Genomic DNA, 24171 nt, shown 5'->3' on the forward strand with positions numbered 1-24171 from the left:
AAGAGCACGCAGATACTAAATTCACAATATATGACTTGGCATGAGTCGATTAGCCATCTGCACAATCGTACTCCAGCCAACAATTCTACCGCTTCCCACAAAGTCCAAGCGCAGGTACAGTCGGTCTGTCGTAGGCTCGAAAGAGCGGACGGATCATCTGACATTCAGCATCATGTCAACATCCCAGTCCGAGCAGCGCCGTCAGGCCAAGCATGAGAAGGCGAGAGAGGCAATGATGGCCGAGTTTGAGCGACAAAAGCAAGACATGGCAAAAGAGGCAGAAAAGAACCGTACTGGGTCGGATAGATTTGTTGGAAAGAACGACAGCATTGAAGAGACGCTCAAGAAGCAAACGGTCGGTCTGGTTAGGCTTGAAGACTTTCAGAAGCGAAGAGTGGAACTCGAGGAGGAGAAACGGAGAGAGGCTGCCAAAACCAATGAGCTAAAGTGAGAAGTAATGGTCTGACTTCCCTCCGGCCTTGCAAAGGCTAATATCAGTCTCCTTCGAGGCTCTCATCCGTGCAGGCCCGAGGAAAAGAAGAAGAAAAAGAAGGCCAAGACAAAAGCAACATTGTCCTTTGCGATGGATGAAGAAGAAGGAGATGATGATTCTCCGTCGCACAAGGCGAAGAAACAAAAGACTTCACACGACAGCAGTAAAGCTAGCAATAGAAAGACTAGCTTCAAGAACCCCAGTGTGGACACTTCATTCCTCCCAGATCGCAAGCGCGAAGAAGAGGAACGCAGAGTTCGCGAAGAGTTACGGCAAGAATGGCTCCACAAGCAGGAGGAAATGAAGCAGGAAGAGATCGAGATCACCTACTCCTACTGGGATGGCAGTGGGCACAGGAAGACTGTCAAAGTGAGATACAGCCGTGAGATTTCCATTTCGCTCAACGCCACCGCTGAAAGACCGTCACTTCCGTTTACAGTGCAAGAAAGGCGACTCCGTTGCGCAGTTTCTCGAAAAATGCCGTCAACAATTCCCAGAGCTACGCGGCGTCTCCGTCGATAATATGATGTACATCAAGGTATGTAGCGCTTACTTCTCTGGGATGCATCCTGAAACTGAAAAGATGCTTGCTTCAACAGGAGGATTTGATTATCCCACACCACTTCACATTCTATGATTTTATCGTGAACAAGTCGCGAGGCAAGTCCGGCCCATTGTTCAACTTTGACGTGCACGATGACGTGCGCCTCCTTGCCGATGCGAGCGTCGAGAAGGATGAGTCGCACGCGGGAAAGGTCGTTGTGAGTCGAAGATTCTGCAATCATGTTCCGTATTTGTTTCGCAGTACTTAAGAAAATCGGCTGTACCCACAGGAGCGGAGTTGGTACAATCGGAATAAGCATATCTTCCCGGCGAGCCGTGAGCGAGATCGATACCATACTCATCGAGCTTTCTGCTGACTTTCACACTCGGTTTCAACAGGATGGGAGCTATTCGAAATGGGGAAGGACTATGGAAGCTACTCCATCCACGACAGGAAAAAGGAGGGATGAAGTCCGCGCTTGTGTGTATCAACTCTAGGCTACATATAATGCTACAGCATGTACGGGCCGTTTGGCAGCTCGTTCTGGTATTCGGGTATCTGGACGAGATCGATCCGTTGCGAGTTCTTTGGCGACACCACGGGCTCGTATTGGCCGTCGAGAGAGGAGTGTGTGGCGAAGCCGAACGAGTCGACTGGCCACTCTGTGGAAGGGTTCGAGGAAGCCGGGGCGGCAGATCGCGACACTACTTTTGCGACCTGTTTCTGCGGATCGCGACCAGCGTGCGTGTTGGATCTTGACAAGGTGCCGGTCTGTGTATTAGAGCGAGACAAAGAAGCGCCCGGGTTGGTGGCGGAAAGAGCGTCCGCTACAAAGAAGTTGGACAGGTCGTGCAACTGGCTGACGAGGTCACCCAACTCATGCTGCGTCTCGGCGCGTGTGCTTTCTGAGTGGCTCCAAACGCTACCCTCGGATGCGTCTTCAACAAAATCGACATGAACTGCTGCGGGGGCCACATCCAACGTCCTCTCGCAGATGCGAAAGACGCTCTGGATGTTACTGCGTGCTCGCATAGCTGCCTCTTGCCGGTCTGGTATGGACCATCCGGTGGCTGATGGAGGTCCAAATACTCGGACCGTCCCTTGTAGTTCACGATGCGAAAGTTCGGTCTTGCACCATTGCAAACTCATGCGCATAAGCTGTCGGTGATCCGGGCCACCCGTGATGCGTGAGGTGAGACTCAAACAGTCCAACGCGTCCTGGGCTAGAGCGTCTTGTTGACTCAAGCTTCTCAACAACGGCATCCAGAGGTCAGAGCCATCCTCAGCCAACAAAGATTGCGAAGAGCCCAAGCCTTGTAGGAAGGCCTTGGCAACTTTCAGGGCACTGCTACGTTGCGTAGCATCTGGCGTGAGGACCGAGCCGAGAGCGATCTGTGCCATCATCGAGCAGTGCGCTGGCAAAAAGTGTGCTCGAAGCCCACTAATTCCCTGCCGGATCAGGTCGTCGGTGATTTTGAAGCGGCGATTTGCAACTGCCTCGCAGAAACGTTGCAGATCAGGTCGATGTGCCTGTTCAAAGCATCTACCTAGGAGTGCGGCAATCAACAGGACAATGTCGTAGGCCGCTTTGGGCGAAACATCCGTTGTCTCAGTGGTCAGCGCAAAATGCGGTAAGATGGCAATGAGGCTGAGGCCCAACCAAGCGTCTCGGTCGGCAAGGACTTCGAAGACTGGGCCTTGAAGGACCTTCGAAACCACTGACATGGCCCTTCCTTGTGTGCAAGACGATCTGAATGCATAAAGGATGCTGTGAGACCAGTCAGGACTGTTGCTTTCCCAGTCTACTGGACGCCATCTGAGTAAGCCGCTCGCGTCGACTCCCTCAGCTGTGTTGACCTTGTTAAGAATGGCCTCCATGAGGATTAAGGCATCCGCGCATTCGCTCTCGTTTGCAGAGCCCACAGCGGCAGCGCACGCCCAAAAGCAGGCAGCAGAGAAGTCATGGCTGCATTCCTTGTCTGCCGATGTAACGGAAGCCATGGCAGTGAGTGTCTTCATCGCCTCAATGGTGAATAGCCGGAAGTCATCGCTCTGATCTGAGATGGTGGCCGATAGTCGTCCGAGAATCTCTGCCAATGACTCGATGCTAGGCATTGGCTTCAGGTCGCGCAGAATGACAAAAGAATGGCATGCCAACGCCCTGACCGGGTTAACGGTAGCCCAAACAAGGGCGGCTCGTCGCCATTGGTCGCCCAGGCCGGTTGCCCTGTCCCAGTGCGGGAGTTGGTCCACGCGAAGGAGGTCGCAAGCTGAGTCTGAGTTTAAGTGCTTCCGCGAAACCAGGATATCTGCACCTAGTATCTGCCGAATTAGGCTCCCAGAGCTAGTCTGGCCTGGCGTCCAAGGCATCTTGGCGTGTAGTGTTGCCACGTGCAGCACTTGGGCCTTGCATTCGTCCGAACAAGATTCCGGTATCCCACACACAGAAAGAAAGCAGAGAAGGAGACCAGCCGCAGAGACTGAGGATGTTTCTTCGGGCACGCGTAGCGATGCCCGAAAGTCCGGAACGTGGAGAGACGCATGAGAAGGATCGACTTCGTAGCTGAGATTCTTGATGAGGAGCGGTATAGCGGATGCCGGCACCAACGCATCGCATGCTGCTCGGCGAAAGACGTCTGCCCATTTCCTGCACAGCAGCGTTACAATGGTACAGCTCGCGTGAAGCACCATTGGATGATGAACGTGAAGATTGATGTCGAGAAGGAACCTGAGGAGCACGTTGACGTTGCCCTCGACATGTGCAGTGCAGATAGATTCGACACAGGACTGCAGACTCCGGCTATCGGCATCTACTTGATGAGTAGCCACCCAGAGGAAGTTGCTGAGGAGAACGTATGTTTCGGATGCATACCCACGCTCCCCAGAGAGGTCGAGACGTACATTTTTGAGTGCGTTGCCAACAAGGTTCGCAAAAGATTCACGATGCGCAGGTGGCGCTTGTGCGACCCTCGACCCACATTCTGCAGCAATGAATAGTGCTGAATCTCCCAACCTCAGCTGAAGCGCATTGCAGACTGAATGCATGCCATAGAGGTACCCAGCAGGAGTCAATTGAAGACAGTCGCACTTGTGAGGAGCGATTGCATCGTCGTATTGGCTCAGCCAATCAAAAGCTAGCCGGCGTACCTGCACGTCTGGATCGGAGAGCTTGGAAACGAGAAGAACAAGGAGGCGGCCGAGCGGCATAGCCGCAGGAGCTTCATCTTTGAAATGGTGAAGGTCGCCAAAGAAAGACTGCTCGAACCGAGTGGGTGATTCCTCTCCGTGGATGAGGTCGATCACGTTGTTCCATGCAAGGACAACATCTTTTTGCGCGCTCAAAACATTGCGAACCGCACGACTGAGGGATGTTCGAGGATCCAGTCTGGTCAACCCATGCAAAAACGAATGCTATGCTGTGTCGAAACTCACTGAGCTGGTTCGCGTGCTGCATCAAGTGGGGCTTTTACAAGCATGCGCGCCCATCCCACCGTTGAAACCCATGGCAATTGAGTGTCTTGCTGTTCTTGCGGATTCCTGAATTCGGTAATGGGAATGCAAGTACTGAGAGACGCAAGCGTTTCAGCTGCTGCGTGGGCGAGGCCATGAACCAGGTCACGTAATTCATTCAGTACGCGACTGCGGGATTGCTCGTCCTTGCGTCGGTAGGCTGCCGAGGTGAGAAGATTTGCCAACTTCGCAGACCCCTGTGCATTATGGGGCGAATAAGACTGCCACTCCAGGCAGAGCAAGAAGATTTGCATGATAGTGTCAGTCGAGAAATAGCGCTGCAGAGATCCTTCTAGCGCGAGGCTGTCAACAAAGCAGCTCGTAACCCTAGCGAAGGCCAGCCGGATTGGATTTTGCTGCAGATCGTTGCGCATGACAGGGTCGGAGAGAAAGAGCAAGGTTTCTTTGATCCAAGCAAGAACAAGGAACACTTCGTTCGAGCGATGTGAACTGTCAAGCAGGGTGATATAAGGAATGATGGTTTGCAAAATCAAAGCGGTTCCTTTTCGCACGTTCGCAACTTTGTGGCGCACGACTGGTAGGGTGTCAGGTTTTGAGATTGTAGCCTGACGTTTTTCTTCATCGCCTGCATCGACGCTGACCTTCCGGAGCTGCTGGAGGCATGCGTAAAAAAGATGTCGATTCAAGCCAGCCGAGGCGAATTGAGCCTTTTCTGCTACCAATGGCCGCCCGCTGCATGCTAACAGGACGAGCTGCTGGACGAGATCTGTGCTTGTGAACGATTTCGGCTCCGGGGCTGTGTCACTTGATTGTCGTGCATGTCCTTGGTGGTCCATTCCTCCAACATTTGCGTCCGTGCTGATAGCGGCCAAGCAGCTGGCCATATGCGCCCACGTCTCAGCGATACCATCTAGGTTGGCCTGTGCTGCTTTTGTAGATAAATGAGCAGGGAGACCCGTGGACGAGCTCAAGTAATTCTGCAGGTTGAGAACACGACTCGCCAGGTTCGCCTTGACGAGCGCAGTGACCGTCGGGAACAACGTGGCGCACTGCCGAAAGATGAGCCCTTGGATTTGATGCCATGCGATACCATTGATGGCTTCCCGTGCTTGCAGCACTGCTTCGACTGGGGTATCGGAGTCGAACAGAGAATGTGCAGAAGTGACCAAAGTGTCGCCTTCGAGAGACCTTTTGATTGGCAGCTCGAGCAGGTGCCAAACGCGGTTAGCCTGATGGAGGGAGCCGATCATTGCTGTCGAAGCCTCGCGGCCAGACAGTGTGGTGTCGACGAGAGATACGCTTTCCAGCACGCTTGCTCCTATGCGACGTAAGGCGACCACCGGAAATGTCATCAAAAACAAACTGTGCGCTTCGGCTTCATCCAATGTGGTCCATTCTCCAGCTCGTGCCATATTCGTGCTCTGGACTCCATCGCTTGACACGGGGGGCTTGCACGAAAGTTCAACGTGCTTCTTCCATCTGTTGAAGCAGGCAGCCCATAATTTGAACACTGAGGTCGTTTTCTGAGTAAGGTGCTGCCTATTTGGGTGCACTTCCCACATCACGACGTCTGGGCGTACCAGATAGCGTCCGATGTATGCCAGGGCGTCCATGCTGTAGTCTCGACAAATTGAAACCCGATGAATGGTGCCTGTAGCCGTGCTAGCCAGGGCTGAGTCGGCGCTCCACAATGATCGCAAGATGACCCCGAATACGACATTGCGAGGAAGCTTCGTGGTGAGGCACTGCGGCCATACACTCAGGCAAGCACGCAAGACGTCCATGAATGGTTGATGGACATGAGAGTATGCCGCCATAGCGCCCATGTCCTCATGGAACCGCCACACGAGTCCTTCTTTGTCATTGTCCATGTATTCGCTGTCGAGATGCGATCCCGAGCCGCTTCCTGACGACAAGACGGCGCGCTCGTCCAGGACTGAGACTTCCCCGACTTGGTGGTCGCAGATCAGTGCTATCTTTCCTATGAGGCCCTCGAAGGTGGCATGAGCCTGTGCGATGGCCGTGGTTGGCCACTCGATCTCTGCTGGTGCAGATTCGGTTACTTGTGGCAGCTTGAACTCTTCCTCTATTTGCAGAGGGAAGCTGGGAGAACTCTTGTCTGCGTATGCTTGCCGAGTCAACGAGATGGCTCGGACAGCAGCTACCATCCTTCGCTTGTTAATTAGCTCTGGTTGCAATGTCAGCATATTGCCTTGCAGCGAAGATGCACGCAGAAGCTCAAGAACAAAGTCGCGACCGATCTCCGATTGTCGGTAGAGGATGTGGTGCAGCATGAGAGCGTAGATATCTGACCCAGTGTCTTGCAAGTCGATGCTGCGGCGTTGCATCGGAAACCAAATGCGAAAGAATGCGTCAAGGCGCTTACTTGTTGCATTGCTGCTCTCTTTGCATCTGAACAAGTAGACCCAAAGCAACCGCGTGGCGCTTTCAACGACCGTCTTTCGGCGCGATCGATCCTTAAGCTGCTGCAATGAATTTTCGAGAAATGGCCACCATTGTTGTAGGAATGTCTCTTCCCTTGACGCGCACAAGACTGCGGTACCGAGTGCGAATGAAGCGGCCCAATACCTCGGCTTTGCACTCATCACCTGCGCGCGCGACCACAGCACATCGGTCACCTCAACCCACGTTGGATGATGTAGCTCCGCTGATGCTCGTGAAGCCACCTGCAGAACGATCGCGGCTAGCGCCTCAGCGAATGCGATTTTGACGCGCGTTCCATGTGCTGACGAGAAGAGGCGGACAAGGGAAAGGATGGCTTCTGCTCCTTCTTCGAAAACTTCCATGGGAAAGACCTGAATAGGTAGTGACAGTGTTAAATATGTGGCATGGGGTCGCGAAAACGATTCAACTCTCACAGTAATTTTCAGCTTTCCGATCAACTTGATCTGCAATTCGACTTCCGGGTCTCCTTCCTTCTGCGATGCTGTGGCCGCTAGACTCTTCTGGAGCATCATGGTCAAGGTGTCACACACTTGTACCAATCTATCGAAAAAGCGTGGGGTAGATTCTCTCATCAGAGCAAAGCGCAATGTGGAACACGGCTCCTACTCACCTAGCTTGGCTGAGCACACCCAGTAAATCGCCTAAGCTATGATGAACCCGCAGAATGAGCCCATCCTCTTGCGGCAGCCTCAGGATCATTGCTTCTCCTAGTAGTCCAATGGCATCCACCTCAGGAGCAAAATCCACATAGCTTTTCCCGCCCAGGTCACTGAGCGACGCGGTCTTAGCGTCCTCGATGACATGGCGCGGCAGCCCATCAAAAAGAATAGTCAACGCATCCAGTAGCACGACGATGGACAAAAGTTTGGCCTTGCGAACTTGTGCTGCGTTGTTCCTCAGCTGCGCTTTCGATGCGTTCGAAGGAGTTATGTTCGTCCCTGTTCCGGAAGGTATGGTGTCATCGTCTTCGAACATCGAAGCAGAGACGCCATGTGACAACGGATCAGTTTGATTGATGTTGCTGCTGATGGTCGAATTCGGAGTTTCGTGTAAAGATCGCCACGCCCACAAAGAAGCCCAGATCGTTTGCAGCTGTTGCGGGTCACTGTTATTTGCGGCTTTGCTCAAACATCGGCATACCGACTCGAAGGCCACTTCGTTTTCTTTCTCGGCAACTGATTTCCAGATTGAGCTGAAGGCGTTCCTTCCCCTCTTAAATGGTACTGAAAAGGATGCGCTCGCGAAATCGGGGTTGCTCTTGCTTGCAAGTGATTTCAAACGGGATCGCGCTAGCAAGGAGAAACGGGCCAGTAACACATTGAGAGCATACTGTGCAGGTGTAGAAGGATCAGCGACGCCCACCCCATGTGGAAGAGTGTATGAACTGTCATCAGAGAGCTGTATGGGTGGCCGCAGTGGAGCTGCTGATGACAATTGCCGATACTGGCTAGGTTGCGGCGTATGCGATCGTGAAGTGGAACCGTGACCTTCAAAAAGATCAGGTAGGCCGCCACCACGTGCCGGAATACCTGCATAGTAAGACAATGTGGGTGCTCCAATGATACCTGGCGGTCCCCGAGTTTCTGATTGCAAGTGAGGCGGGAAGGGTGGCAATGGGGGGGGCATGCTCATTCCCATGTTGAAACTTGTAGAAGTCGGTGTAGAGGCGTCAATGCTGCTTCCAGCACCAGCACTTGCAGCGCCAAATGAGGAACTGCCAGAGAGCTGCGAGCGCTTGTGCGAGTGACCGTGCACAAAGGTGTTTCCTTCCCAGGCGTTTGAAGCCGCAATATTGCCGAGAGACGCTGGACTCTCCGTTCTTTGATGTTGAACATGGCCATGACTATACTGATACTGGTACCCATCGTATTGCTGTCTACCAGATGGAGTAGACGATGAGGGAAAGTACCGAATGCTATGTTGCGAGGTCGAACGTGTAGGGGGAGTGGAAAGGTCTTGCCTCGTTTCACGCTCACGGTCGAGTGAAGGTCTTCCCCCTCCCAGCGACGGCCGGCCGTGTTGGTGGAAAGATGTAGATGATGAAGTGGGGAGCGGAGGCTCGTACGAAGGTGTCGATCCTACAGCTGTCACGGCACTTGATGCTGCAGACTTAAATGCTGCGCGCAAGCTGGCCAGGCTACCTTTACGCGGTGCTTGCTGCTGCTGGGATTGCGACTGGTTATTGGCCCTGTTCGGTGCGCTTGCAGACGGCGCATCAGGCAACTGAACCCCTTGGGAAAGTGACGGAAAGAGCGGCTGAGATTGACCGTGAGATGAGAAAGCGCTAGAACTCATGGGAGGCGGCATTGGAGGGCCAGTGGAAGAGATGGGACTCGGTAAATCGTACCCTCCGCTAGACTCGCTGCCATTTCTTCCATGCCACAGCTCTGCGCCTCGGAATGGTCCTCTTGTTGTGGAGTTTCCAATACCCCCATTTGCGGAGGCTGCAAAACCAAAAGCTGTTCCATCTTGTGAGCCAGAGGCTGAGCGATTATTGAAGGCAGGCCTCCCATTTGATGCACTTGCTGCCGAAGGGACTGCCGTTCCAGGCGCCTGAGTAGCAGTAGCATTACTATAGCTTTCTAGATCTTCAAAGTCGGGAATGACCACTTGCAGGCCGCTCATGGTTACCGTGTCAATCGTTCACCCCACGGGCTGGGGCGGAAAATAGACAGATAGCCCAGACTCTTTGTGACACAGACGTTTCGGGGACTGTTGTCAGAATGATGGCACTGGATGCCAGGCCTCGCCCTGTTGGCTGCAGCATAGATCCTTGCCATGAGTCGTCCAGCCCGGAACTTGAAACGCTCTGGAGTTCTCGAGGACATGACGCCGTCGACCGGGGGACGTCTCGACGATGAGACGGGTTCAGTCTAGTTTGATTCACAACGCGACGTCCGTTAGCCCAAGTAATATCACTCTGGTTATATTTGCTTGAGTGGAAATTCATGGGGATTTTAGCTGATATTACCGGTGAGTGTAAAAGATCGCTCCAAAAGCCCAGCATTCCCCCAGTTGGTCAAAAAGGAGCGAGAAAAAAAATTGGCTGAACACACACCTTCGGCAGTGAGCTATTGTCCGTACGATGTCATCGCTTTTTGTCTCCCTGGTACCTTGGTCACATTTCGTTTTGTCCATCGCGTCTTTCACTACCTGAGCCCAACTGGATACGTTGTACAGCTATTCGATCGCTGCATCGTTGGTGTAGTCTGCCTTGCGTGCCTGTCCGGGTCTTCAAACAGCAGCCATTTAATCGCATTCCTTGACGCCTTGGCTGCGCAGACCTATCATGTTCTCGCCGCTTTCGAATGGCACGCCAGGGCTGCAAGATGACATCAATCGCACCCAGGGTTCTGGAGGCCGCAACCATACCGGGGGCAGCAGTAGCAACAGGGGAGGTCCAGCTGGTAGATTGGCGGGAAGTACTCTGCGCAGAGCCGGATTGGTAGATCAAGACTCCGGTATGCGTGATGCCAGTCGCGCCGGACCGAGCAGGAGATGGGAAAGGGCTGTTGGAAGCAGTGGAGAGAACACGTCTTCAGTGAGTCTTCAACTCACTCAAATCTCTATACTCAGCTTTGAGCTGGCTGGATGCCCTGTATTGTCACTTGGTCAATGCACTGCCATCCAGTTGCCATTCTGTGTACCCCGCCACTCATTACGCCCTCCCCATCAACATGATGAATTGCCAGACTGACGTTGTACTTCCCTCTCTCTATTGTCAAAATGATGTCTGTCATGCCTCATGATAGTTGAAAAGAACACTAGACGAGCCGGTATCCGCGGCTAGGGGTCGGTCATCCAAGCTGCGTCTAGCACGAGATCGCGCCAATCCCATCGGCAAGCGGCATCGAGGCAGCGGGCCGGTCACAGATTCTGCATTGGCAGGAGGGGCGGCAAGCAGGGGAGGTCGGGGCGCAGGTGTCAAGGGTGTTGCTTTACGCGGATCAACAGGGAAGCAAAAGCTGCGCAAAGCGCAAGCAGGTGAAGTCGCGCGAAATGGCAGCACCATCGAGACGCTCAAGTCGTTCTTGACCTCGCGTTGGGACGCCAATAGCGGCTTCCTCAATCTGTCGAACATGGCTTCCGATCCGATCCTGCTAGCAGCGGAGATCAAACCTCCAGGAGTAAGCGGGGCGGCAAAGGAGATCAGCAACGCTATCTGGAAGCTCGCGAGGGAAATGTTTCCAACTATCACGACACTCAGTCTGGCGAGCAATGGCTTCAAGAGCCTCGTACCCGTCATGAGCGTGCCAGAGTTCCTTCCCAAGTTGCGCAACCTCAGCTTGCAAGGAAATGACATCAAGTGGACCAAGGACCTTGCCGCCATCGCCCCTACAGTCTCAGGAAATTCAGGACGGCGCTTCGAGGAGCTAAGCGAGCTAGTGCTGCTGGAAAATCCAGTGCAGCAGAATGCAGTGGCTGCTGGGAATGAGGCTGGTTATCGAGAGGAGGTGCTAGTCAAGTTTCCTTCCCTCAAAATGCTAGATATGAAGCCTGTGGAAGCTGTGGAGGCACAACAAGCAGCTTCAGGTAGCAAAAGCGGAAGCAGCACGCAAGGGCAGGCCAGCTCTTTTGTCGGCGTCGCTCCAATACCAATGCCACTTGCGGTCAAGCCTGGCTTCTCCGACGAGTCAGCACAAGCCATTATCCCAGCTTTCCTGTCGACATTCTTTGGCCATATGGACACTGGCCGACAACAACTCAAGCCTGCTTATGCTCCAAAAGCGGTGATGACATTCACGCTTCCGCTGCAAGCTCCTCCTCGAGCGCGAGCCGAAGGCTTTCTGTTCAGCATGAAGAACCAGCGCGGGTTACATGGCATGACCGACAAGCTGAAGATGCTCAGCGCACATGACATTATGCGGCTCGGCACGCATTCGGCCAGCAAAGGCGTACACAGCGGGCCAGATGCGATTGTGGACTTCATGACGCGTCAACTGCCCAAGAGCAGACATCCTCTCTCAGAAGCAAGCAAGTTCGTTGTCGATGCGTGGGTCCTGCCTAACGAAAGAATTGGAGCCGTAGTAGATACGAGATCAGAGAAGTCGAGCGCTGTGTTATTCATCAGCGTGCATGGGGAGTACACCGAACGTGAGTGCCTTAACCAAACAATCGTATCTTACCGCATCATTGGCAGATAGTTCACATGCCACAAACATGCTGTTGTTCTACCAGTGCCATCGGAAGGCGTGCGAAGCTTCGACCGGACATTTGTCGTCGCTCCAGCTGCGCCGGGCTCCACGTGAGTGACATATCCACAGCAAGGATCCACAAACACCTCTTCTAAACCATCCATCATTCCTGCAGCGCGGCGAATGCCGGTTGGCCCTGCGTGATTTTGAACGAGCAATTCACCATCCGGCAGTATTCTGGCAACTCGGCGTGGAACCCCAAGCCAGTCGAGTCTGGCTCTGCAACTTCCGCTTCAGGTCTTGTGAGTACGGCACTTCCCTCCTTCTCGCAGTCAACGCCACCGCAGTGCGCAAAGCGACTTGGACACTGACCGATCCACAATTTCGCTCCCGCTTTCTGGCGAGCAGACTCCACAGCAAGAAGGGGAAGTGACGCGGCTTGCTGCACAGACTGGCATGACGCTGCCCTTTGCCATGCAGTGTCTCGCGCAGAATGAATGGCAGTACGAGCAGGCTGTCGCGAACTTTGCGTCTCTCAAGCAGGCTGGTCAGATCCCGCCGGAAGCGTTCCAGTAAGAGCAGCAGCAAACACTTACGCAATATCAGCGAGGCAGGATTTACACTAGTAAACAATTCCCCTGCAATGCGGTCGCCATAAATCAATCCTGTATCATCAATTCTTGGCTATTCAATTGTATGCACCTATAAAAAAGCGCGCAAGATACATGCCTGCCTGGATGAACATGAGTCGCCACGCCGACATGAGGAAGCTCCCTGTATAAGAACATCGAGAACGAGTGAACGCCAGAAATAGATACACAAGTGGCCCGATACATGAGATAGATGCTTGCTCAGAAGAAAAAAGGAAAGCAGAGAGAACGTATAGTCTAGAGACGGGCGACGGCAGAGGATGGTGACGTCGGACGCAAGATACGAAAGGAAACAGGTGGGAGAGATCGTTCACACCTTGACGCAGTTTGCGCCCGTCTCGGAATAATAGCAGCTGCTTGCATGTGGTGGGGCGGCAATGTCTTCTGTCGGCGTCTGTGTCTGCATCGGTTGCAGGACGTCGTTACTGCCTTGCTGCTGCTCCTGAACGCCGGCGCCGCCTGCAGCGGGACGGAAGGCAGCGTTGGAAGGCAGCGGCGGAGTCTTGAATGCAGACTCTTCGAGTTTTTTACGACGCATGAAAGACAGCATGCGCGGGAGCGTCGAGGACCTGCCTGCAGGCAAAGCTGCCTGTCCTTTGACATCTTGCTGCTGCTGCAAAGAACGCTGGGCGCCCGCAGCCGCAGCTACGCTTGACGGGAGCGGGGGCAACGCGGGTCCGGGAGCTGGTTCCTCGGCAATGAAACTGGCATTGAACTTTCGCCATGCAGCGGCGGGGACGCCGCCGATGGACAGCGAACGCCGCTTCGTCTTCTTGGCGCTGGCCGCCGCCGCTGAATTTATACCGTTGCCGCCGCTGGCATTGTCGGGAGACAAGAGGCGGGGCTGCTGCTGCTGCGCCTGAGCATTTGCCAACGGCGACGATGATGGACCCTTGCCACGCGCAGCAGCGGCGCGCGCCTGGTTGATCGAGATGCTGGAGCGCTTGCTGGGGTACTTGCTCGCGTCATCGACCGTCGGCTCGAAGCTGACGAGGCGCGGCACCACCACCGCCGCCAGTCGTTGCTCAGCCCGGCAGCTGGGGGTGCCGCCGCACTGCGCGCTCGAGCCCAGCTCGGGACTGGGCGCCATAAGCGCAATGGCGGGGGCCGCCGCTGCTCCTGTCGCGTCCACCGGACCCGCAGCGAGGGCGGTGTGAATGCTGACCTTGTCGCTGGTACCAATCTCGGCGGCAATATCCGACGCAACGGTTGTGGCGGCGCTGATGATACTGTGCCCGCCGGGCGTTGAGGGGCCAGAGTCAGGGGCATCGTCAGACGAAGGAAGCGAGATGGCCGTTGCGTCTGAGGCGCTGCGGACCATCTTACCCAGCGAAGATGGCGCACGTGGCCAGGGCGGGATTGTGATATCAAAGCTTGAGATTCCGCCAAGGCCGTCAAATTCGTCCAGTTCCTCCTCGTCCAGGAGGGCGCCATCGACGTCAATGTCGGCGTCGGCAGCAGCCTGCCGCTCGGCCCAGGCGGCGCCAAAGCGGCGGTGCAGCGCAAAGCGTGTTGCAGTGGCCTGCGGCAGGAGCTTGCGGACGAACGCGACGCGACGGGTGTGGTAGCGCTTGCTACGGTGAGGCTGCATGTGTATGATGAATGATCAGTCAAAAGAGTAGCAAATCTTGCCACTGCCCGTTCGAGCGATTGAAAAGACTCACGTGCCAAAAGTCAAGCGCCATCAGCTCCAGCTCCTTCCTGCGCAGCTCTTCAAAGTGCCTGGCAAGCGTCTCTGGCTCAGCTTCCAATGACGACTGACCAAACAGCGCGGCGAGATACGCGCGCTTGTTCTCTAGCATGCGCTGCGACAGGAGCACGTTATTGTTCTCGGGACTACCTTGGTCCTGCGCCAGTGCCTGCGCCCGCGGCGCACGCAAGCGCGTCCACACCGCGCCGCAACCGAGCACGCTGCTGCTGCCGTCGCGACGTGCAGCCTGGGCCTGCGCGACGCTGGCGCAGAGGACCATCCGAACGCGCTGCTTGACCTCCTCGACGAGCTGCAGTGGGCTTGACTGGCTGTGCGGCACAACATGGTCGACAAGCCCTGCGCTCACGCCCTGCTCAACGCTCATGGGCAACATCGTGCGCGCGTAGCTCGGCACCGCGTGCACGCTGCCACTGCTGGTCTCGCTGCTGCGCTGCGCCCAGCTGAACGTATGGTACTCAGAGCCGTACAGTCCGAGGCCGCGGTAATGCGGCTGCGACGATGAGTAAAAGGAAGCGAGAAGAAGACAGTTAGGAGGGGCCGACAGTCCAGAGCAGCAGCTGCGCCAAGACTCACGTTGAGCACGACGTGTTCCGAGGCGAGCACAACGTCGCATGCATCCGCGAGCGCGAGCCCGCCGGCGGCGGCGTTGCCTCTGAGAGCAGCAAACGTCAGAACGCCGGCGCCGGCATATCCACGTCCCCGCGCATTCGCCAGCAGCAGTGGCTGCACGACATCGTCGATGGCGTTGATGTTGTCCCACGACTCCTGCGCCGCGTCGTCGACTGTGCCTTGGGCTGCTCCTCCTGCGCCCTCAATGACGTTGAGAGCAATGCCGTTGCTAAAGTAGGCGCTGCCGCCCATGAGCACGAGCGCCGCTAGGCGCGGCTGCGCAAGCACCCAGTCGAGCGCCGCGCGCAGGCGCAGACACTGTGTCGTTGATGTGGCGCCGTTGCTGGGGAGAGGGAAGGGGGTGAAGGCAGGCAGACAGTCAGCTTCCCAGTCTGCTCTGCGGCAACACCTGGGGTGCAAAAAAAAACGTTGCTGGTGACTTACTAGAAATCAAAGTAGACGTATGCGACCTGGCGCGCGTCGTCCACCGCCTCCATCTCGACCCAGATCTGCTGGTACGTCCCGTGGACCTTGCGCCACGGCGCATCGTCGCTGCGCCTGCCTGCGGCGGCATCATGACCATTCTCCTCGATGCGCCAGTCGACTGCGTCTAGCAGCGCCTGTGTTACCTTGTCGTTGCCAGCGCCACCACTGCTGGCGGCGAGATCTGCGAGACTGCGCGTGGCAGGCAGCTTGGGGTGCAGATACCGGTCCGCCTTGGCCTTGGGTCGGCGCAACTGGGAGAACCAGATGGGATAATCGGCGCCGCACTCGACGAGCACAGCCTCATCACGAATCGCAAGCACCGTGCCGATGGGTGCCGAGACCGTGCCTGCAGCAGCTGCTGCCGCTGCGGCAACAGCGGCGACGTCGGCGCGCAGTGGCGCGGTCTGGACATGGGCGTCGTACAGAAAGAGTGGCGTGCCAAACAGCAGCGCGGACAGCACGCCGGGCTGTGAGTCGGCGCTGTTGACGCGCTGCACGATCGCCTCTGCACTCATGCGTGTGCTGCCAGCGCCGATGATGAGCGGGACAAAATCACGCGCGCTCGCCTTGAGCAGCGGACGGTCGCGCGTCGTGCCACCCTGGAAGGGGAGGCGGCGCGAGGCGCACTGGCTGCGCGCCTCGGCGGGCGCGACGAGATCGACGGGGAACGGGAGCGTGCGCGCAGGCGCGTGCGCGGCAGCGATGCGCTCGAGCGCGACAAGGGTCGCGGCGATCGCCGCAGACGTAATCGGGCCGCGGTACAGCTCCGACTTGGACATGCGCGCCGTCTCATCATCGAGCGCGAACTGGTCAAATCCCCCTGTTTTGCGCGCGGGAAGACGCACGTCAGCGGGCAGAGCATACACCCGCACCTCATGGTCGGAAATGGACTTACAAATGGGACCAGCATCGAACGCCTCGATGGCCTGCAGACATGTGACACCCCAGTGGCTGCGCATGCACCTCTTTACGCCAGGTTTGGCGTGGCGCAGGGCGAGGACGGCAAGCTGTTCGTCGAGGTGGGCGAGCTCGCCTGTGTCGCCAAAGAGGGCGAGGTCAATGGCCGACGGGCCGGCATCGCCTGGGGGGCCTGGGTGTAGGATGAGTGTCAAGGTGCTGTTGTAAACTTGGGGGGGCACGCGCTTGGTGAGAAAGGGGCATAGGATCAGGTCGGGGGCGGCGAGGGCGACCGCGTCGATCATCCGCGCAGCGTCAAGCGCGAGCTCGACAGTGACGGCATGGCCGCGCTGTCGCAGGACGAGAGCGAGACGCTGCAAGAGGCAAGAAAAGCGTCAGCTCAGCGGGTAGGGGACATCCCAAGCTCGACGGGCGATACACGCACCTGGGAGAGCGAATTGAACGCCGTGCAGAGAAAGAGGATCTTCATGGCGCAGGGTTAAGCGGGAACAGCGAAGGCTTTGCCGGCGGCCATGGGCGTTGCGCACGCGGGGGATGAGGGCACCAGGAAGGAGACGACTAGCACAGACTGCAGCTAGGGCAGATTGGGGGGGGGGTGCGATGTACACGTCTCTCGCGGCCAATACACCACACGTGCAGATATCATATATATATGTGCGGGTATGAGCGTATGTATATATATTGGTCAGCGCGGGCGTGTGTGGCACGACGGTGCTGGCTGGGAGAGAAGCTCTGCAGGCGGGCGAGCAGGCCAAGAAGGAAGGAGGCGGTGTGCAGTTGCGCCACCCGTCACATGACAGCACGGCATTAAACGTTTCCTTTGTTGAGCTGGGCTGGGGCGCACACAGCCGACAAGGTAAGGCCGCGCAGGCACGCCACCCGTCCCAAAAAGGAAGAAGAAGAAGAAAAGGAAGAAGAAGAAGCAGGCAGAGGCACAGTGGATATCGGCGAGTCTTTGTTTGCGAACGAGGGAAGAAGCTGGCATGCACGGGCATTGTCCAAGCAGAAAGCGCGCGCACATAACTCTTGCCTCTCCTTGCTTGCCACGGAGGGCCAGCCTGGAAAGGGCAAGTCCTGTTGGGCGCACGGCGGATGGATCCGACGAAAGCATGTATGTATGCATGGGTAGATTGGCTTTTTATTTATTACATTGGGTTTGAGGACGAGATGAGGTGTTTTGCAGCTGCAGCCAATAACAGTGTCTAGCTGGGTAGTTGGGGCGCAATCCAGTCACCAACCATCCGCCCGCGCATGTGTCGTGCGCGTGTTGGGCAGTCCACCACTCCTCCCCACTCCCACACGATCGCAGGAGCGTTCCTGCATATCCCTGATCTCTCACACACACGCCCGAAAGGCGCCGAGCGGGACCCTTCTCCCCAGCAGACAAGGCAAAAAGATGGCCCCTCCTTTTCTTCGAACGCTCCGACACTCGGCCGACAGGGAAGCTGGTGGAGGTGAACCGGCCAGGCATGAGTATTGTCTCGCGTGTGCACGGTAGAGTAACATGCACACATACATACATACATACTGCAACGCCACCACATCCATTCACCACGACCAGTTCATCTCCTCGATCAGCTTGTCGATCAACTTGGCCGCGCCAAGATTGCCTTGCTCGCTCGCCACGCTCTCGCGGATGCTCCGCAACCACTCGTCCAGTTCCATCTGGAATTGTCGGCTGGCCTCCAGCGCATCCGCACTCGGATCCGCACCTACAGGCCGCTGCCCCGCCCCTTTATCTGGCGGTGGTGGCGGCGCCTGCGACTGCGACTGCTGATCCGCAAGAGAGTCTGACGCCAGTGCACCACCGAGGAAAGCAGCTGGCACGTCGTCCTCGGCGCCGAGCGCGCCAAACGGGACCTGCAATGTCCACTTCTGCGTCGGCGGCGCCTGACCCTGCGCGTGCGCGCGCTGCTGCTCGTGCCTGAACGCCGCGCGTTTGCACTTCTCTTCGTGCTGCAGCGCGCGCATCGCACTGATCGCCGCCGGCAGGAACTTGTTCAGCTTCTCCATAGACTGTCATGTGCGCGTGCGTGCGTGCGACGCATCAGCTCTCTTCTCTCTCTCTAGCTCTCTCACTGTAGATGTTCTTGTGCGCCGAGGATGGCGGCACTCTGCACGGCAACTCACCGTGTGAGGCTCCAGCAAGCGGATACCGAGCTCGACGTCCGCCTGCCTGCGTATGATCTCCTGGTCCTCCACCTGCGCGATCCGGTGCAGCAGGTCGATCTGCAGCGTGCTGATCGCGTCGAACAGCATCATCCGGAAGCTCCACATGCGGTGTATGGGGCTGCTCGCCTGCACCAGCTCCGAGTAACAGCTCAGTAGCACCTCGGCGCTCTCCAGGCACACCTCCCGACTGTGCTTGTACACCCCATTCCGGTACCCCCGTGGCATGTACAAACGGTGCAACTTGAGCAGCCGGTGGTGCACGTACAGGTAGATCAGCACCCGCTGGATCACCCGGAACGGCTTCTCAGTGTGTGCAGCCTGCACCGCCGCAGCATCTGGCCGCGGACCGAGAGCATCATCGATGTCAGCTGCCGTGTTCCTTCCCTCACGAGCTCAATCCCTCGCACCGTGCCCCGCTCACCATATGTTGCGGCATTGTGCTCGCTGGGGAATTGGTAGTAGTACGGCAGGGAAGTCAAGATCGAGCGGTGACTTTGCTCGATCTGCAGCGAGTCCTCGTACTCATTGACACCGCTATTCATCGCGTCCGCTGTGCACCTCGTCGCGCGCGCAATCTCCGTGAGGATTGCGACGAACGATTTTTCCGGCGACGCGATCGCCAACGGGTCGCTCGTGCGACTGATGTCGGCCAGCTCGGCATTGAGTGGAAATCCGGTGGTGAACCTGCCATTCCGAGTAGCGTGCGCGTCGGCATCAGCATCAGCACTCGCAGCCTCTCTCGTGCGCGCAGCACGCTGTTGTATCTAAGCGCGCATCAAAGGAACACTCACGTTGCTTCCCGCGCATGGTAGATGCCATCGTGCAGTGTGGCAGTCTGCCAGTCCACAAAGACGAGCGCCCACCAGACCCTTCTGCCGAGCTCTCGCATCTCATGGTCGCCATCGTACCACCTGGAGACGTTCATCTCCTCCCACTTCTCCTTGTGCTCTCCCTTGGGCAGGAACCAGCCGTGCAGATCGGTACGATTCATCGTTCCGACAATCAGCGCATGGCTTCCCCTTTCCGAATCAGTAGCATGTGCTTCTTCCCCTGTTCCTGCTGCTGCCGCATGGCCAGCACTTCCACCACTTCCACCGTCTGCCGTTTTGGGGGGAGCATGCTTGGCATTGTTGTGCCAGCCAGCCTGGGACGACGCCGGTGGGGAGAATGGGCTTCCGGTGTGGAGCCTGCGCTTTGCCCAGCGCTCTGCGTCGGCGTGTGCGCTCTGAAGGCGGTGGAGGCCCAGGCCTTCAGCAATGCGGATGATCATCGTGTGCAGGACGGTGTACTCTGCGCGGCGCTGGCGGCCAAAGTAGTAGTAGCGCAGCATCGAGATGGCCTGAATGCCCTCGAGCGTCGGCTGCGCGAGCATATCGCTCATGCTTAGCAGCGTGACGCAGTTCCGGTGGTACATGCTCATGCGCACGGGGATGTCCTTGGTGCTCGTGGCGATCCCATGCTCGATGATGTCCGCGTCGGCCATGAACTCAGCCGAGGATTCGAGCACAGCAAAGACCAGAGCGAGGAATGCGTAATCTGACTTGCTGAACGCCTGCCCGATGTTGGGCAGCGAAGATGCGGATGAGCGTTGCCTCAGATGTTGCTGATGTGCCTGTGCTTGCTCCTGCTGTGGCTGCTGGCCGCTGCCTCTGCTCCTGTCGCTCGGGTGAGCATCCTGCGCCAACGCTGGGGAAATCTGCGTGCTCCCCCCCGCAGCGCCGGGCTTCGGTGCGGATGTGCCATGCGGCGCGACCGCCGACACATAGCCCGAGATGCTGGACCTGGGGCTGGCGACGCCGGAGCCAGCGGCGGCAGCGGAGGGGCTTGCACCGCCAGCTGCGTTAGGTTTGCCCGCGTCAGCAGTCGTCTCAGCGTTCGTGGCGGGCTTCTGGGCGCTGCTTTGGGACTTGATGAAAGTCTGATAGCGGCGCCAGAGATCTTCGATGCGAGTGCACATGCTCGGCCTGCTCGGCAGCAAGCTCCACACTGAGCGCGAAAGAGCGAAAAGGGAGGCAAAAAGACGCATGAGCTGGCTACGTGTGCAAGGTAGCCTCAGAAGCGTGAGACCTCACCTGGCTCCAGCTCGTCATAGTACCAGTTGACGATGGTGATGATGTTCGACTCGCTTGGCAGAGTAGCGAGCATGTCTTCGAGTGGCGACAGACCGACGGGGTTGAAGTTGAGGACAAAGTTCGTGGCGGCGCTCATCGTGAGGCCATTGCTGGCCGAGTGCATGCGCTCTCGGTCCTGGTAGTGGCTCCGCGCGACCTCGGCGTCGATACGAAGGCGCTGCTCCATCGCGTCCATGCTGGAAGGGGCGCAGGAGCGGCTGTTGTTGGACACCGAGACGGACAGGTTCTCTTCCGCCAGCGTATCAGCTGCCGAGCGCGACGCAAGCACGTGCTCGTACGCCGCCTGCCTCTCCTCTTTCTCGCGGTTTGACTGGTCCAGCTCCTCCTCGAGGCTCGCGATGCGTTCCATGAGCCGAACCACGCGGAGAACGTCCGGCGCACTCATCATGCGTCTTCGAAGCGTACAGTGAACAAAGGAACGATCAGCAACGCACCCGCCCACCACGCCCCGCCCGTCGCGCCAAGACTGCTCTGCTTGCTCACTCATAGTCGTCCCTTGCGTCACCGAGGAGACACGTCTGTGGCGGAATGCCGCGGCGCACGCAGCTGCCGCAGATGGGCCTCGCGCGATCGCACTTGATCTTACGGCTCTGCAGAGGAAGAGGGGATGCGAAAATCACATGTCAGTACGCGGCCTGTGCTCCGCACGCTTGCCCCCCCCCTCCCGCGATCTCTGAGCGACACTCACTTTGCACTGCGTGCAGCTCATGTTCGCCCTCCTGCGTCTCTTCTGCGGCCGGTCATGCTCGCCGTCCGGATAGATAGAGCCGGTAGCGACCTTCTTACTCGCCAGTAGCAAGCTGCCGCCGGGCACATCGTGATGCAGCGCCTTCTGGCCAAAGCTGGCAAAGGATGAGCTTCGCTGCCTTCCTTCCGCCGCGTTGTCGGCGCGTTCCTGCATCGCTCCTTGCACCTGCGCGTCCGCTTCGCCCTTGCCACCCTCATTTGCCGAGTACTTGTCGTCATCGTCGTTATCGTCGTCATCCTCATCACCCTCCTCGATCTCTCCTCCCAGACCTGCATTTCTGAACTGTTGTTCCACTTCGGGAATCATCGTGATCGGCTGTCCTGCCGAGAATGGCGGCAAAGTAGACGGAAGCGCCTGCGCCTGTGGGTGATGGGCAGCGTGCGACGGACGTATTTGCTGGTGCGCGTGTGGTGCCGCGAAGAGGTCCATGTGAAGTGGGAGGTGCGAGTCAGAGTACTGTCTAGTGTGCGATATAGGATTCGGCGGATGGGCATGAGCATGCGTATGCGCAGGAGGATGGGGATGAGGAGGGGGGAGGCGCATCGGACGGAAAGTGGTGCTCGGGGACGATGATGCTGCCGAGAGTCCGAACTGGTACGGAGCGTTCGGCGGCGGCGCGCCGAGCGAAGGGGGTGGCAGTGGTGCGGCATGCGGTGCGGCTTCAAAAGATGGGATCATGTAGGACGCCTGCTGCGGCTGCTCACGATGGTCGTACGAGGAGGAGTCGGCAGCAGCAGCTGCTGCTGCAGATGCGGTGTTTTCGAGCGGCGCAATGCCCGAAGCAGTGCGCATGCGGCTGGGTAGTTGTGCGTGCGAGCCCTTGCGCTGGTGCGATTGCTGTTGCGCCCTCGCTGGACGGGTGCCAATGGCCGCATATGTCGCATATGACATGGTGCCTGGTGGACGCTTTTGAGGACGCTGGCTTTGCGGCAGAGACTATGAGAGGCTTGGCCCCTCGACGCACCAGATGGAGCGGCAACCAACTGGTGCTTGCTTTCGATTCGGATGATGGCCGTTGGCGTCTTCAGACTCTTGACGGGTGTGACCGCGTGGGTGGTCGGCGGATTGATGGGAAGCGGCTTGGCTGCTGTGTCCTGCGCTGAGCCGAGCGTTTCGTAGTAGCTATATGATCTCTTGAAGTTTCGTGAGAAGCGGAGATAATGAGGCAGTCCTAGGAAAGGACACTGCCCGACGTCGATACTTGGACCTGCCAGCGTGTCGCGATGGGAGAGTGTGCGGCGGTGTATTGCGTTGACTGTGATGATCGCTCTTAGAGTTACACCTCGGCATGCAGGCAACGCTGTCGCTCTCTCCGGGAGGAGGGTGAGTGTTCGAGTGATATATAATCAAGTCGGCGATGAGCGGGTATTGACGAGCTTGCGACTGGAGGCAACAATCGCCAGAGAATACTTTTTGAGACGGGGCTGACTGAGCGTTGATCTTTTTCTCACGTGCGTGCCAGGATGGTGATCATCCCCAATTTGTCCAGGCCAAGCCGGCCGTCGCAGAATATCGGCCGGATGTCCGGATGTGCAGACATGGACAACGCTGCAGTGAAGCACTGTTCCTCTTTCCTCTCCCGTCTCCACATCACATGCAACCTCGAGATATAGGGATATGAGATGCAGATTGCATGCACACACATATGCACAGGCCAGGCCGCAGATTGCAGGGTGGGGTGTGAAACGAAATCCACACGTTCAAAGTGTCTCTATGCTGCTGGACTACTGCTACTGTGCGCGCGCTACCTGGGTACCTCGGATGAACTGGAATATTGCTACTAGCTGCGGCTGGGCCCGTGCCCCCCCCCCGCCCGAGTCCCGGCAGGCCAAAGGAGTGGCGCGGAGAAGCGCGGAACATGGACTCTCGTCTATGCGGATAGTTCACCCACCACCAGCCGGCAGCCAGGCACAACCCTCCCGTCGCCTCAGTCCCCTCGGAGCTAAGTAGCACCAGAATCCAGAATGCGCTAAACATATTCAAAGAAACCACCATCTCGTAATCTCTTGCGCCCGAGCCCTGATAGCTGAAGACAGAGCCGAAAACAGATGAGAACGTAGTGCGTGGTGGCTGCGTAACAGACAAGAGCCTCTCTTCTCGAGACTTATTCGACTTGATCTCCGCCAGACCCGCTCTACCGTCTCCACATCGACCCGCCAGCTGCAACGTCTCGAGCGAAGTTCCGACTCTCCACGATTCGAGACCCGTCGACCTTTGACGGGTTTGTCTCACAAGGATGCTGTCTGGTATGCATGTGCAGGCGCTTCATGATTTCCGCTGATGAGACAATAGTCGAGCCTCGTCCTCGTCTTCGTCGTCACGTCGTCATCCGATGGAATGTTCGCGTTTCATGCAGCTTACTGACTGCAGTCTCAGAACCAAGTGGGCTTTCAAAAAGCCACCTGATCCACATGCGCCGCAGCGTTCTTGGCCGCACTGGAGTTTGACTCCGACTGACGACTGTCAATTGCTGACCCACACACCCCGCATCACCACAGGCGCACAACAGGCGCTGTGGTGATACGGTACATATATAATTTCGAAGATGCATCATTGGAGAGAGGGCATGATATATCGACCAATGCGAACAACAGGAGGCATCCTCAAAGATTGAAAGGTGTCCACATATGCACACA

General features: G+C 57.2%; 5 protein-coding genes across 5 annotated transcripts; 2 read left to right on the forward strand and 3 right to left on the reverse strand.

The window, feature by feature from the left end:
- Positions 1-172: 172 nt before the first annotated feature.
- K437DRAFT_219415 (XAP5-domain-containing protein) lies at positions 173-1506 on the forward strand (the record flags this gene model as incomplete). Its single annotated transcript, XM_013390467.1, has 6 exons — positions 173-447; positions 526-862; positions 933-1031; positions 1093-1254; positions 1327-1372; positions 1436-1506. The coding sequence occupies 6 exons, from the start codon at positions 173-175 to the stop codon at positions 1504-1506; spliced, it is 990 nt and encodes a 329-aa protein (XP_013245921.1).
- K437DRAFT_292525 (uncharacterized protein) lies at positions 1498-9831 on the reverse strand. The gene is made up of 4 exons (XM_013390468.1): positions 7585-9831; positions 7388-7514; positions 4470-7324; positions 1498-4398 (listed from the first exon to the last, which is right to left on the reverse strand). The coding sequence occupies exons 1-4, from the start codon at positions 9597-9599 to the stop codon at positions 1548-1550; spliced, it is 7848 nt and encodes a 2615-aa protein (XP_013245922.1). The 5' UTR covers positions 9600-9831; the 3' UTR covers positions 1498-1547.
- Positions 9832-10076: 245 nt separating this feature from the next.
- Positions 10077-12812, forward strand: K437DRAFT_289654 (NTF2-like protein). Its single transcript, XM_013390469.1, has 5 exons — positions 10077-10515; positions 10727-12068; positions 12153-12219; positions 12285-12411; positions 12518-12812. Exons 1-5 carry the CDS (start codon positions 10264-10266, stop codon positions 12683-12685), a joined length of 1956 nt encoding a protein of 651 aa, XP_013245923.1. The 5' UTR covers positions 10077-10263; the 3' UTR covers positions 12686-12812.
- A 257-nt stretch (positions 12813-13069) lies between these two features.
- K437DRAFT_266020 (uncharacterized protein) lies at positions 13070-16952 on the reverse strand (the record flags this gene model as incomplete). Its single annotated transcript, XM_013390470.1, has 6 exons — positions 13070-14344; positions 14424-14960; positions 15044-15422; positions 15524-16385; positions 16461-16836; positions 16908-16952. 6 exons carry the CDS (start codon positions 16950-16952, stop codon positions 13070-13072), a joined length of 3474 nt encoding a protein of 1157 aa, XP_013245924.1.
- Positions 16953-17781: 829 nt separating this feature from the next.
- K437DRAFT_115767 (uncharacterized protein) lies at positions 17782-22541 on the reverse strand. The gene is made up of 8 exons (XM_013390471.1): positions 21476-22541; positions 21271-21377; positions 20728-21179; positions 19447-20641; positions 19077-19339; positions 18614-18990; positions 18004-18499; positions 17782-17928 (listed from the first exon to the last, which is right to left on the reverse strand). The coding sequence occupies exons 1-7, from the start codon at positions 22424-22426 to the stop codon at positions 18032-18034; spliced, it is 3813 nt and encodes a 1270-aa protein (XP_013245925.1). The 5' UTR covers positions 22427-22541; the 3' UTR covers positions 17782-17928; positions 18004-18031.
- Between the last annotated feature and the right edge of the window lie 1630 nt (positions 22542-24171).

Source organism: Tilletiaria anomala (assembly GCF_000711695.1).
Source record: "Tilletiaria anomala UBC 951 chromosome Unknown K437scaffold_4, whole genome shotgun sequence".
In the NCBI taxonomy this organism is placed as follows: Eukaryota; Fungi; Basidiomycota; class Exobasidiomycetes; order Georgefischeriales; family Tilletiariaceae; genus Tilletiaria; species Tilletiaria anomala.

Coding starts and splice junctions, on each gene's coding strand:
- K437DRAFT_292525 (XM_013390468.1), bottom strand. CDS start 9,599: ATGAGCGGCCTGCAAGTGGTCATTCCCGACTTTGAAGATCTAGAAAGC. Junction 7,515..7,584: donor GGTGTGCTCAGCCAAGCTAG/GTGAGTAGGAGC, acceptor CTTTTTCGATAG/ATTGGTACAAGTGTGTGACA. Junction 4,399..4,469: donor GCAGCACGCGAACCAGCTCA/GTGAGTTTCGAC, acceptor AACATCCCTCAG/TCGTGCGGTTCGCAATGTTT.
- K437DRAFT_289654 (XM_013390469.1), top strand. CDS start 10,264: ATGTTCTCGCCGCTTTCGAATGGCACGCCAGGGCTGCAAGATGACATC. Junction 12,220..12,284: donor CCAGCTGCGCCGGGCTCCAC/GTGAGTGACATA, acceptor TCATTCCTGCAG/CGCGGCGAATGCCGGTTGGC. Junction 12,412..12,517: donor CAACTTCCGCTTCAGGTCTT/GTGAGTACGGCA, acceptor TCTGGCGAGCAG/ACTCCACAGCAAGAAGGGGA.
- K437DRAFT_115767 (XM_013390471.1), bottom strand. CDS start 22,426: ATGTCATATGCGACATATGCGGCCATTGGCACCCGTCCAGCGAGGGCG. Junction 20,642..20,727: donor CTATGACGAGCTGGAGCCAG/GTGAGGTCTCAC, acceptor TTTCGCGCTCAG/TGTGGAGCTTGCTGCCGAGC. Junction 19,340..19,446: donor TACCATGCGCGGGAAGCAAC/GTGAGTGTTCCT, acceptor TCGGAATGGCAG/GTTCACCACCGGATTTCCAC.